This window comes from Pantherophis guttatus, chromosome 2 (assembly GCF_059756535.1).
Source record: "Pantherophis guttatus breed Tessera chromosome 2, ASM5975653v1, whole genome shotgun sequence".
NCBI lineage: Eukaryota > Metazoa > Chordata > Lepidosauria > Squamata > Colubridae > Pantherophis > Pantherophis guttatus.
The window spans coordinates 263,470,205-263,482,506 of record NC_142064.1 but is presented as its reverse complement, the minus strand read 5'-3'; the positions used below and the strand labels follow the sequence as shown (position 1 = coordinate 263,482,506).

Genomic DNA, 12,302 nt, shown 5'->3' with positions numbered 1-12,302 from the left:
GAAGGATTCCACGAGTGGAAATCTTTGAGGGAAAAACAACTCAAAAAGCTTAGAAAATTCTGCAAAAATGAGATTATAGAAAGTTCAATCTAGGAGACTACTACTGAAATAGAAAAATAAGAGATTCCAGTATGGCTGCATAAAGAAGTTTATGACAAACAAAAAGGACAAATATAAAAAGTGGAAAGAGGGACACTAAGGCAGAATATCAACCTACAGTCCGAATCTGCAAAGATGAAGTCAGGAAAGCTAAGGCTCAGAATGAACGAAGACTTGCAAAAAAAGAAATCAGAAATAATTTTTTAAAAATGTTTCTTTCAACATATTAAAAAAATGAAGTAAAGGAACAATCAGTCCACTAATGGGAGAAGATTGCAGGCAAGTGATGGGTAGCAAGGAAAAAGCCGAATCACTTAATTCATTCCTTTACAGATTTCAAAACTATACACAAAAGGAAAAAATAGTCCAATCTATCAAAAGCAGTACAGGTAGCCCTCTTCAGTTCATTTAGTGACCAAAGTTACAACTGCACTGAAAAAAACTGACTTATGACCATTTTTCAAACTTATGACCGTTGCAGCATTCCCCATGGTCATGTGATCAAAATTCGGAGGCTTGACAACTGGTTCATATTTATGACAGTTGTGGTGTCCCCGGGGCCACATGATCCCCTTTTGCGACCTTCTGACAAACAAAGTCAATGGAGGAAACCCATTGACGTAACAACCGTGCTACTAACTTAACAACTGCGGTGATTCACTTAGCAATTGTGGCAAGAAAACGGGGCAAAATTCATTTAACAATTGCCTCGCTTAGCAACAGAAACGTTGGTCTCGGTTGTGGTTGCAAGTAAAGGACAACCAGTATTGTGACCTTTTATGATTTGTGACCCTCTGACCAGTAGTGGTATTCACTTACCTTCGCTACTGGTTCGCAAATGTGAGCGTATGAGCCACATTTGTATGAGCGTATGAGCGCAGAAGGCTCTGCGCATGCAGAAGGCTCTGCATGCGCAGAGCCTTCTGCACATGTGCAGAGTGTCTGTGATGACATCCGGAGGTGGGTGGGCGGAGCCTCCACCTGCTGCTACTACCCATTTGCCCAAACCGGGTAGAACCAGCTCAATACTACCACTGCTTCTCAGCAAGCAACCTCAGTGGGGAAGCCAGATTCACTTAACAATTGCGCTAATTAACTTCGCCACTGCAGCGTTTCGCCAAACGACTGTGGCAAGACAAGGTCGTAAAATGGGGCAAGGCTTGCTTAACAACCGCCTTGCTTAGGAACACAGAAAGTTTGGTGGTCGTAAGCCGAAATGTGTGGTCGTAAACCGAGGAACACCTGTTAATGCAAACGCCGAGTTATGGGCAATGTTCCTCCACCGGGATTAACGAGACTCACTCCCCCCAACCTCCTTCCACCACGTGCCCAGACAGAGCCACGGCGGTTTCCACGCAAACTCGGCCGCGCCCCCCCCTTCGCGCGTCCGCCAAAACCCGGGCAACGTGCCAGCCGTTACAACTCGCCCGCGCGGACATCTCCCCCTCACCCACGCACCCCCGCGCGCCCCCTCTCCCCCGCAGGGCTTTGCCCGGCCGCCCCTGACGCCCGCGCGCTCCCGCGCCTGCGCCGGTCCCTTTTCGCAAAAGGTTAAAGGAACCGAGCTCTCCTGCCTAGAAAGGTCCAGATTTGTGGCGGGAGGAGGGGGGGGAAGGTGGAAATGGGTGGGAAGGGTCGTCGTCTCCGCCGCCTCCTCCTCCTCCTCCTCCTCCTTCCTGTCCTGGCTTCGGCTCCTTCCTCCCTCGGTGGGAAACTGCCCTTTGTATGCTTCTCCATCCCGGGTGCCATGGAGAGGGTCACCGATTCCTGAAAGTTGGGATGCAGCGGCGGAGGGGCGCGATGCAAAGGCTGCAAAGGGAAGGTGAGCGCCGGCCAGGAAGGGAAGCCCGGGCTGGGAAGGGTTCCTGGGAGGGGGGGAAAGAGGGGGGGTCTTGGCTGGGCACCATAGGAGTTGTAGTCCGGCCAGCCGCTCCAGCAGGCATTCCGCGCTTTTGCTGCAGAATTGCTCGCAGCAATTGCTTGCAAACCTCCTCGCGCGCAGCAGCCTCCCCATAGCTAGAAGAACTCCCGAGTGTATGATTTGTGACGATGTGCTTTTTTTTTTTCGGAGCAGGATCGATTTTTTCTCCCCGTGTGATTTTAAAGCCGCCCCCCCCTCCCTTCCCTCCCTCCTCCAGGGAGAAAGTAAGAAACTTATGATCCGGGATCCTTGATCTGGAAATAAGATCGCACTTACGGAAGGGGGGGGGGGAACTTAGGTTCAATCCTGCCCTTGCTTATCCAGAAGTAAGTTTTGCTAAGGTCGGTAATGATTTCAGGTTGAACGATATAAAACAACCAAGTTTCCCATCTGCTCAGTAATCCGAGTTTGGTTAAACGGATGATTTAGCTATTAAGGAGTTGGAAATGATGAACCAAACATTAAAATGCACCGGAAAGGTATTATAAATCACGGGGGAGGTATTATAAACCCATTCAAAAACTGCTATCCCGGAATATTGCTAAATCAGCCTTAGTTTTTTTTATTATGTTTATTATTGTTGTTGTTGTTATTGTTATTGTTATTGTTATTATTTTATTATTGTTGTTGTTATTATTATTTTATTATTATTAATTAAATTTCTATGCTGCCCTTCTCCCGAAGGACTCAGGGCGGTGTACAGCCATATTAAAACAAACATCTACCCATAAAATTTAAAAACAATTTAAAATATATAAAATTTGGCCCTTATGTTAAAAACTACGGACACCCAATTAAAATTCATTTTCTAAGCCAGCCCAGCCTGTTGGAACAAAAGAGTCTTAAGGGCACGGCGAAAGGTACGTAAGTCGGGGATCATGCAGATCTCCGGGGGGGGGGCAGTTCATTCCAGAGGGCAGGTGCCCCCACAGAGAAGGCTCTCCCCCTGGGTGTCGCCATTTGGCCGACGGCACCCTGAGGAGTCCCTCTCTCTGGGAGCATATTGGCAGGGGGAGGCTATCGGTGGCAGAAGGCGGTCTCATACATACCCATTTAAACTTGGAAGGCATCACTTTATTCAAAACGTACACTGGATCAAAATAAAATGAATTGTACACCTGCATCCAGTGTAACATTCAAAATAAAAGAGATTAATTAAATTCAATAATGAAAAGTATCAGGAGCCTAGTTTTTAATCCACAACCTATCCGGTTAGTTTTCTCCAACTTTTGGAGCTTCCCTAGATTGCTTTTAATAGTTTTCTAAAGGACTGGCACAACTATTTTATTTTTCATAAGCATCTCCAGACCTTTAAGAAACAAAACAGCTGAAGTGCCTGCAGCCAAACTGATATAAAAAAAAATATTCCTGATCCCAAATCAATGCTTACCCTGTTGTAACAATGACAGATCCAAAATTCATTTTAAAATGGAAAAAATGACCCTTTTTTGGCAATTGTTTTGATGAAACAGTCAGGAAAAGGGCACATGCATGTTTTAAACACAAGCCTTGTTTTTTCCTCTCATCCTTTTTTTCTGGGTTTTTAAAATTATGTTGCCCAATAATCTTGGAAAGTTGCAAAGTATTTTAAAAAGTTTCAGTTGGCCTAATAAAACAGAAATGGCCACCTTGCAGATATTAATGTCCTACAACATTCAGAATCCCTCACAATGGTCAGGTTTGCTGGGAGTTTCCCTGAATAACTTCAGAGCTTTGCTGATTCTCCATCTCTACAATAAAGGTATCCTCAGAATTTGGATTAACTGGCCTGGTGTTTGCTCCTTAAGTAGCAATTGGAGACCCCTGCTGATCTATTCAAACCCATCCAATAGTGGAATAATAGATCCTAATCTACTTTTTATCCACCCCAGGCTACACTGATTATATAGTGATGAGGGATAAAGGGGGGGGGGGTTTCCTGAGTTCTCCCAAGATCTTTTATTCAAAGATCTATTTCCATTTTTACTAAATCCTCAAGGCCCATCCATTGTTTATAGTAAGACTGTGTTTCTTGCAGCTGTGCCTCAGGTAACCTGTGCCATAAAATCTACTGTAGTAGGGTATGATGATGGATTCAGTTTTAGCTCCAAACAGCTCTGGGATTCGAGGTGGTTGCACTAAACACCAGCCAGTCAACCTGCTAGTTAGGCCAAGCAAATTGGGACAAGAGCATTAACAGAGGATTAATTTCTTCCTCCTGCTGCCAATGCAGAGATTGACCTGGAATGGCCCTGCAAAAATCAGAACCACTGTAATGTAGGACCTTCCTCTCTCTTTTCCTTTTTTTCCACAAACACAAACTCCATGGAAATGGAGCAGAGGAAAATGGGATGAAAGAAATAGGACTGGTACATTTTCCCCAGTTTTGTCTGCAATGTACTGACGACAATCAGGCCCCCTGTAGGATCCAGGACTGCAATAAAAAGAAGGCAGAAGATATGCCGTCCGGTGTACTTTCTAGGAGGAATGTGTATGTGTAAAAGTGCCCTGGTTTGAATGGGTTGTCTGACAGTTTAGTGCTAGTTCACAGTGGCAGCTGTTTTCTCTGACATAGTAACTGAGTTGATTGGGCATATTATGCAACTGTAATCTTAGAATTAAAGACCAGAATCCAATCAATTTTATGCACTGATGTTTTCCTTCTATTTATTTAATTGGACTTATATGCCGCCCTATCTCCACAGGACTCAAGCCGGCTCACAATAATATACAAAACAAACAAACTGTTAAAAACAAAGTCCATGATAAAATTGACAAAAATCCAATAAAACCCCATTAAGTTGTATTAAAAACCCCATTAGTCTAGGGTGGCTAGATGAAATAGCCACATTTTCAGCCCACGGCAGAAGGAGCGAAGGTCGGGGGCTACCCGGAGCTCCAGAGGGAGTTGATTCCAAAGGGTGGGTGCGCCTACAGAGAAAGCTATTTAGCAGAATAATGAAAATTGTCCCAGAAGAGAAGGAAAAAAGAATCTGACACATTCATATTAAAACAAATATTTAGCATTCAGGATTCCTATGGAATTTTGCCTTTTTCTCAACTGGCCACGAACTTGTCACTCTTGCTTGCTTATGCAAAGAGAGAGCAGTGAGTTGCATTCCCACAGTCTTCTCACAATTCTCATAAGATCCCATAGAGAAGATTCGGCTTCTCATATTCCTAATCTTACTTATAGCCTGAGGATAAAACTAGAGCCTTTGAGGTCAATCTGCCTGACATTAGCTGCTCCCTAAAGTATTTATTTTAAAAGCCACATTCAAGTACAACATAGGGTTGAAATGTACAGTAGACATCAAACTGCATTCATCATTAGGCAATTTTCTTTTTCCAGTTCAGATTGTCCAGCCAGCAACTAAGATGGCATCGTGTCACCTGTGGGGGCCAAAGCCCTTCGCAAACCAAGGGGAAAGAAACTCTCGTATTCTCCGTGGGGAAACTGCAAAAAACATCCTGACAGGGGCAGCTCTACTGCAAAACAAACAGGGACTGGACATAGGCCTGCAAGAGAGCCAGAAAACTCAACAGCAGAAAGGATTGGCGATGGTGCCTTCTCTTTATTCTGTTTGGAGACCATCAAGGTTGTTTGAGTCGGTCTCTGAGGAGGACATGATGGCGTTCAAGGCTTCCTATCGGATGATGAAACAGCCCAACCAGTTGTCCAAGGAAGGGCGTCCAATGGGGAGGCCCATCGTGCAGGGCATCAGCAGGGAACCACAGAAAGCCCCTGAGAACTTGACAAGATCGGGGCCTTTGAAAGAGCAGACCTTGACTGAAGTTGACCCTGACAGCTTGGAGATAAAACGCCAACATTTCAGGCATTTCTGCTACCAGGAAATCGAGGGCCCTCGAGCGGTCTTGAACGAACTCCAGGAGCTTTGTCGCCAGTGGCTTCTGCCGGAGAGGCGCACCAAGGAACAAATTGTGGATCTGGTGATCCTGGAGCAGTTCCTGACCATCTTGCCACTAGAGATGCAGATCTGGGTCTGTAAAAGTGGTCCGGCTACATGTTCTCAGGCCTTGGCCCTAGCAGAAAAGTTCCTCCTTCGGTTGCAAGAAACGGAGTCTTGTAAACAAAAGGTAAGAGCATGGTTCAAAAACAGCCTAAAACAGGCTCTTCCAATGTCACAATTTTGAGATGGGACTTCAAAATGTGGCCTTCTTGGAAGTCTACAAAATATAGCCAGGTATTCTCACTAGGGTATATCATTTAGCAACCAAATGTGGCTCAAATTTTGCCAATTCTTGTGGCCCTTAATTTCTAAATGTGGATGTCCATTGTCTGCTATGAAAAAGCCAAATAGAGTTTGAGGTTGCAAACAGTAGTAGTATTATTTCCAAATCATGTGAATTAATACAGTAGTTTCAATCTATTTTGCATGGAGGAGATCCCTTATGGGTGTGCACAATACACAACATGCTCTGTCTGAGATTTTTTTTTTATTAGCCCAGTCTCTGAATTCAGTTTAGGCTCAAATAACAGTAGTTGTATGAATGCAGCATACTTTAAGTAAATTGTGTGAACCCAGCTACCAAGACTATTCCTGAAAGTTCATCCAAAGAAACTGGAATGTGTTCAGAGAAAAGCATCCGGTGAGGTTGATCAAGGTGAAACACCAAGGAGAGGATAAGAGAACTGGGTACGTTTAATCTAAAGAAAAGAAGCCTTTGGGATGATGCATGGCAAAATGTTGATGTAATGAACCTCCATTTAGTGGGATTAAGAGACAACCAAACACATTTCTGTGCAGTTATTTCCCCTGTGCAGTCTGTTGCATTCACTTAAATTTATGTTAAATTTATTTATTTATTTATTTATTGAATTTATTGAATTTATTTATTTATTATGACATCTGTAGTGGTGTATATCAGCGGCCCCCAACCTCTTTAGCACCAGGGACCAGTTCCATGGTGAGAGGTCTTTTCGTGGAGGGGGCATGGTTTCATGTGCTGCCTGCATCCCATGGATGGGGCTTCGCTTGTTTGTGTGGCCTGGTTTCTGGCATGCTGCGGACTGGTGCCAGTACAAAGGCCAGGGGTTGGGGACCCCTGATTTATACCATTTGCAGGATGACATAGGTAGGCCAGGATCGTACATCTCTGCAATATGTCTTCTCATGCCTCTTTTTTTTAAATTAACTGCATATAAATCTGGGCTGCGCCAACAGAAAACAACAAAGCATTGAGGACTGGATTTACCTGCATTTTTAGGGCACTTCAAGGAGCATAAAGCAATTATTTATCTGTTTGTTTTGATTTAGATGTCCCTCAGCTACAATATCAGGGCTGCCTCTTCTACAATCCCTAGAAAAGAAAACCCTTTGACTCCATAGATTAGAGAAAAGGTACTTTTACTAGGAACGAACTCAATACAGCAAAGTTCAGGCAAGATCTAAAGAAAATTTGCGCAAAGCAATAAGCTAAAGCCAACCCCAGACACACACACACACTCCGGTCAGGCAACCAGAGTTCAATCATCAGTCAGAAAAATGTTTTGGGAAAGTCTCTGGTCCAGGTGCACCATTCCTGCACTCCAAAGCCTGGACAGTTGGCCTTGAAAATTATTAGACAACTCAAGCTGACTTCCCTGAGACCAGGCCTTCTCACAGCTTCTCAGAAATTTCACTTCTATTTCCTGCATGTTTCTCATCCCAGATACCCAGTGCTCCCCACACACACACACTGTTTCCATGGCAGCTGGCAGCAAGCTTGAAAGAAAGCAAAAATGCAGGCTGACATACAATCAATGAACAGTCAAAACAGGAACAAGTTGGGATCAGTCGTTCAATACAAAAGCAGATGCCAAAAAGGCACATGTAGAAATAGTAGATGTGAGGCTTGATGTGGCATAGTAGCTATTGAATGTTATTTTGGAAAGTAAAGTACAGACCGTCCTTGACTTAAAATCATTTGTTTAGCCACTGTTCAAAGGTATGTTTTGTTGGTGGTGAAAAATATGACTTCATTCGTTCGTTCAATTTCTATAGCTGCCCAATGCAACCAAGTGACTCTGGGTGACTTACAACCATTGCAGTGTTCCTGTGGTCACATGATCAAAAATGAGGCTTTTGGCAACTAGCAGAAATTTATGACATCCCTGGGTTACGAGGTAGCCATTTGTGACCTGCCCAGGCTTCTGACAAGTAAAGTCAATGGGGAAAGCCAGATACACTGAACTTAACAAATATAGCAAGAAAAGTCATAAAAATTGACACAATTCATTTAATGACTGCATTGCTTAGCAACTAAAGTCATTATGGTCATAAATTGAGGACTTCCTGTAGAAAACTGAATGACCAAAAAAAAAAAAGTATTTCCCTCAGGCAATTTTCTGATGAGTTGGGAAACAGGCCTGGCTGTGATAATGGATGTTTGGTCCATTGAACTAAAGCAGGGGTCTCCAAACATGGCAGCTATAAGATTTGTGGACTTCAACTCCCAGAGTTCCCCAGCCAGCATAGCTGGCTAGGGAATTCTGGGAGTTGAAGTCCACAAGTCTTAAAGCTGCCAAGTTTGGAGACCCCTGGACTAAAGGAATTTGGAGATACATAGGGGAAGACTGAGTTATATGATCTTCCACCTTTTTTTTTTTTTTTCATTATAAAAATCTGAAGAAGGATCCTTGATTCTCTTCTTCCAAGCAAATTTCTTTAAGGCTGCTGACCATATCAAAGCCTTCTGCCTATATCTTGGCTAATCAGGCACATTTGGTGTCTTTTTTCTTCAGGTGACTGGACTTCTAGAGGAGGAATTGGTGAATTCCCCCACATCTGAACGTGGTCCCTCAGATACTGTGGAAAGCTGTATCTCCATAGATGAGGAGGAAGATGAAGCCATCTTGGGTAGGACTGAAGGTCTGTGTTCATCAACATCTTCTACACGAAACCAGGCCCAAGAAAGACACAGGGAGGACTGACCTGCATAAACCTTAAATTAAAATCCAGAATTTGCCACTATAATTTGTGGGTAATAACGCCTGTTCAGTTTTTGTGCAGTTGTTGATCTCTTTTATTCAGTAGTGAAGATCAATATTTAGAGCCAATCAGCCTTTGGACATGTGGAGACGACTAGTCTGATCTGTTCTGATGAAATAATTCAAAGGAAACCAATGGGACACAGATACTATTTCTTTCTTCTTTGGAATTACACACACTAACAAACTGGGTTTCTTTCCCCTGGCAGAAAGGGCTCAGGGCTTTTTGATACTGGAGTTGCTGTGTGTGCACACAAATATATGAAGAAAAGGATATTACTTTTCTTCAAGAGACCTCATGGCATCTCCCACAATATATGCTCCTATTTACCATCTTCCCTAGCCTCCTGCCCCTCAGATGCCTTGATGGGAAATTCCTAGGTTAAATAGCCAGCATGCTAGATGCATACAATGGAGTAGAGAAAGAAGAAAATTTTCAGAACAAAAAAATAACCTGCATAAGAAAGATATCGCCTGTCTTGGGAGGGCATTTAACATTTGCAGCTATACTCTCTACCGATCTCAAAATATTCAGCAGGAAAATTCTTAACCAGATAGATTACAAGTAGTGAACAGGAAAAGTAAAACAATTTGTGTTTTAAAGTTATGGGGAATAAAGTTGTGGGAAAATTGTAGAACATTGTGGGGGAAATTGGAAATGTAAAGCCTTGGAAATTCTGGGTGGCTGAAATGATAGAGCAGTGTCTTCCAACCTCAGCCATTTTAAGCTGTGTGGACTTCAACTCCCAGAATACCTCAGTTAACAATGCTGGTTGGGGAATTCTGGGAATTCACACATCTAAAAATGGCTGAGATTGGGAAAGATTACAGTAAACACAGCCCCAATTGTGGAAACAATAACCAGTTCATATAAAAACATTGGAACAAATATTAGAAAAATGTTAGTAACATACTACTTTAGCATAACATACAAAAAGAGCTTATAGCAATATGACATTTTGATATGCATTTTAGGCCATCATGTTTAATAAATAAAAAACAGACCCTGCACTTGCGGGAATATGCTAGGAAGAAGAGATGTTTAATAAATAAATCACATTTTCCCCTAACATAAAAAAGGGTGAGGTGGGATTCACATATTTTTAAAATTATTAAAATTTTAAAAACTTAACTCTCTAGTAAGTTACTTCACTGAGCTAAAAAGTGAAAAATGCATTCATTGCAATGCATAAATTATAATTTAAATTTTGACTAGGCAACCTTTTTGCAGTTCAGCTTCCAAAGACTGAATTTTCTATCTTACAGAATCCTTTTAGGAGTTGGAAGACTTTTAGTAAAGTAGATTGTGGGGCTTACTGTGAATATTAAGAATATTCTGCTATATTTTTAGTTCCAGGTTTGGTAGGAGTCAGTCTTGAGAACTGAAAACCAAATCTGGGCCTAGGTTTTCCCTCAGTTTACCTTTCCAAGAAGCAACTGATTGGAAAATCATGTAAAAACAGTTTATTAGGGTACCCTGGGATCTCTCTATGAAAAAGGAGAGAGAGAACCTTGAGACCCATGTTTCACTCCTTTTTATAATTAATAAAATGCAAGAGGAAAGCTGATTGGACAGGGTAAAAGTAACCTCCCCTTTGCATAGGAAATCAGTTACATGTAGTCAAACATGTTACATATTTGCATCCTATAATATCACACGTGTTCATTAAGTCAGAAGGGGTGTAAATTGTAAGGAAAAAGGTTTGGAGTTCATGAAAGAGAAAAACCAGATTTGTACTAACAAACTTTTTCTTATCTGGAGCTAGTCTCCACCTTGTTTTATCAGTTTAGGAATGTTAAAAGCTAATAAACCTGAACATCATTTTAAAAGAGAGAAAATAAATCAAATTAAAATACAAAGTAACTGTGTTAGTTAACAAATTACAAAACCCATGTCATTTGCGCCTCATAATCAGAAGGTTAGATAGACCAGCTGGTCAGGGGTTTTCCATCTGTTACAGCTTAGTTTAGGGTGAAGAAGACCCTTTGACCTGTCCAGCAAGTTCAGTTTGAACATCTAACCAAAGAATGACCCCTTCATGGTTTTTCATGGGTCGTTTGCTTGCTTTTTTCAGAACCTAAGGAGTCTGCACAGGACAACCAGAAGCAAAACACTCTTCTGCTGGGAATATCAGAGCCAATGGAATGGGGCATCCCCTTAGAAAAAATCACAGGAAAGTTGATATCTAATCCTGAGTCAGAAGAGATTCATAGGAGCCACCAGGTGCACTATCCAGGGAAAAGTTTAAAACAGGCTCGCTGTTTGGGTGAAAGTGAGAGGAGCTGTCAAGAGGCACCCGTCAATCAGAAGAAGAAGAAGAAGACGACAACCAAGGCCGTGGCTGAAAATGGCCTCTGTCCAAGCGTGGGTTTCTTTAAGAATCGGAAGGTACAGACTGAGAAAGTGCAGCGATGCAGCCCTTGTGAGGAACGGTTGTCTAAAAAGTCAAGCTCAGGGACACAGGAGAAAGCCGGTGCTGGAGAGCAGCCATCGAAAGGCTGGCTGCGTGAGAGTGACTTGCCCAAGCGTAGCGCCGCCCTAAGACGGGACGAAGAAGGACCCGAAAACCAAGAGATGGTCTGCAAGTGTAAGGCTAAGAGGAAAAGCCCTGAGAGCAGACGTTTGCCTCAGCCCAGCTCTGCTCACTTGGGAGCGCTGCCGAAGGGAGAAAAGCCGGCCAAAGGCACCGCCTGCCGGAAGAGGCTCTCCTGGGAATCTCCTTTTCCGAGTCTTGACAAAACTGATCCGGGAGGAAAACCGCACCAGTGCTTTGAATGTGGCAAGAGTTTTAGCCAGAAAGGCAACCTCAACATCCACAAGAAATCCCACACGGGGGAGAAGCCGTACCCCTGCTTGGAGTGTGGGAAGCGCTTCGTGACGAACTCTCGGCTGCTGACCCACAAGCGGGTGCACACGGGTGAGAAGCCGTACAACTGTTCGTACTGCGGCAACAACTTCAGCCAGCTGGCGCACCTGGTTCAGCACCAGCGGAGGCACACCGGGGAGAAGCCGTACAGCTGCCCCTACTGTGGGAAGAGCTTCAGCGTCAAAGCCAACCTGATCACGCACCAGCGCACTCACACAGGGGAGAAGCCGTACGAGTGCTCCGAGTGCCCCAAAAGTTTCGTTTCCAGCTCTGATCTTAAAAAACATAAAAAGGTGCACACTGTATAGGTGTGTCCATGAGTAGACCTAAGAATGATCACCCTCGTTCTCCCCTTTATAGTAGGTGGAGACCTCCTTGAGTATTTTTAGTGCACTGTGAGGATTAAAATAAAGGCTCCTTTTTAAAAAAAACAAAAACACAAAAA

At 43.3% G+C, this 12,302-nt stretch overlaps 1 protein-coding gene across 3 annotated transcripts in view; it reads left to right on the top strand.

Moving 5' to 3' along the window:
- LOC117663170 (uncharacterized) overlaps positions 1-12,302 on the top strand; it is a 20,305-nt gene extending 8,003 nt beyond the window's left edge. The window contains exons 1-4 of one of the 3 annotated variants that reach the window (XM_060688054.2): positions 1,448-1,921; positions 5,352-6,097; positions 8,745-8,871; positions 11,066-12,302. In XM_060688054.2, coding sequence (XP_060544037.2) covers positions 1,825-1,921; positions 5,352-6,097; positions 8,745-8,871; positions 11,066-12,165 — 2,070 coding nt within the window. In that variant the 5' untranslated portion in view covers positions 1,448-1,824 and the 3' untranslated portion in view covers positions 12,166-12,302. Of the gene's footprint in view, positions 1-1,447; positions 1,922-5,351; positions 6,098-8,744; positions 8,872-11,065 lie in introns of those variants that run through there. The other 2 variants (XM_060688055.2, XM_034413092.3) reach the window with 2 other exon arrangements.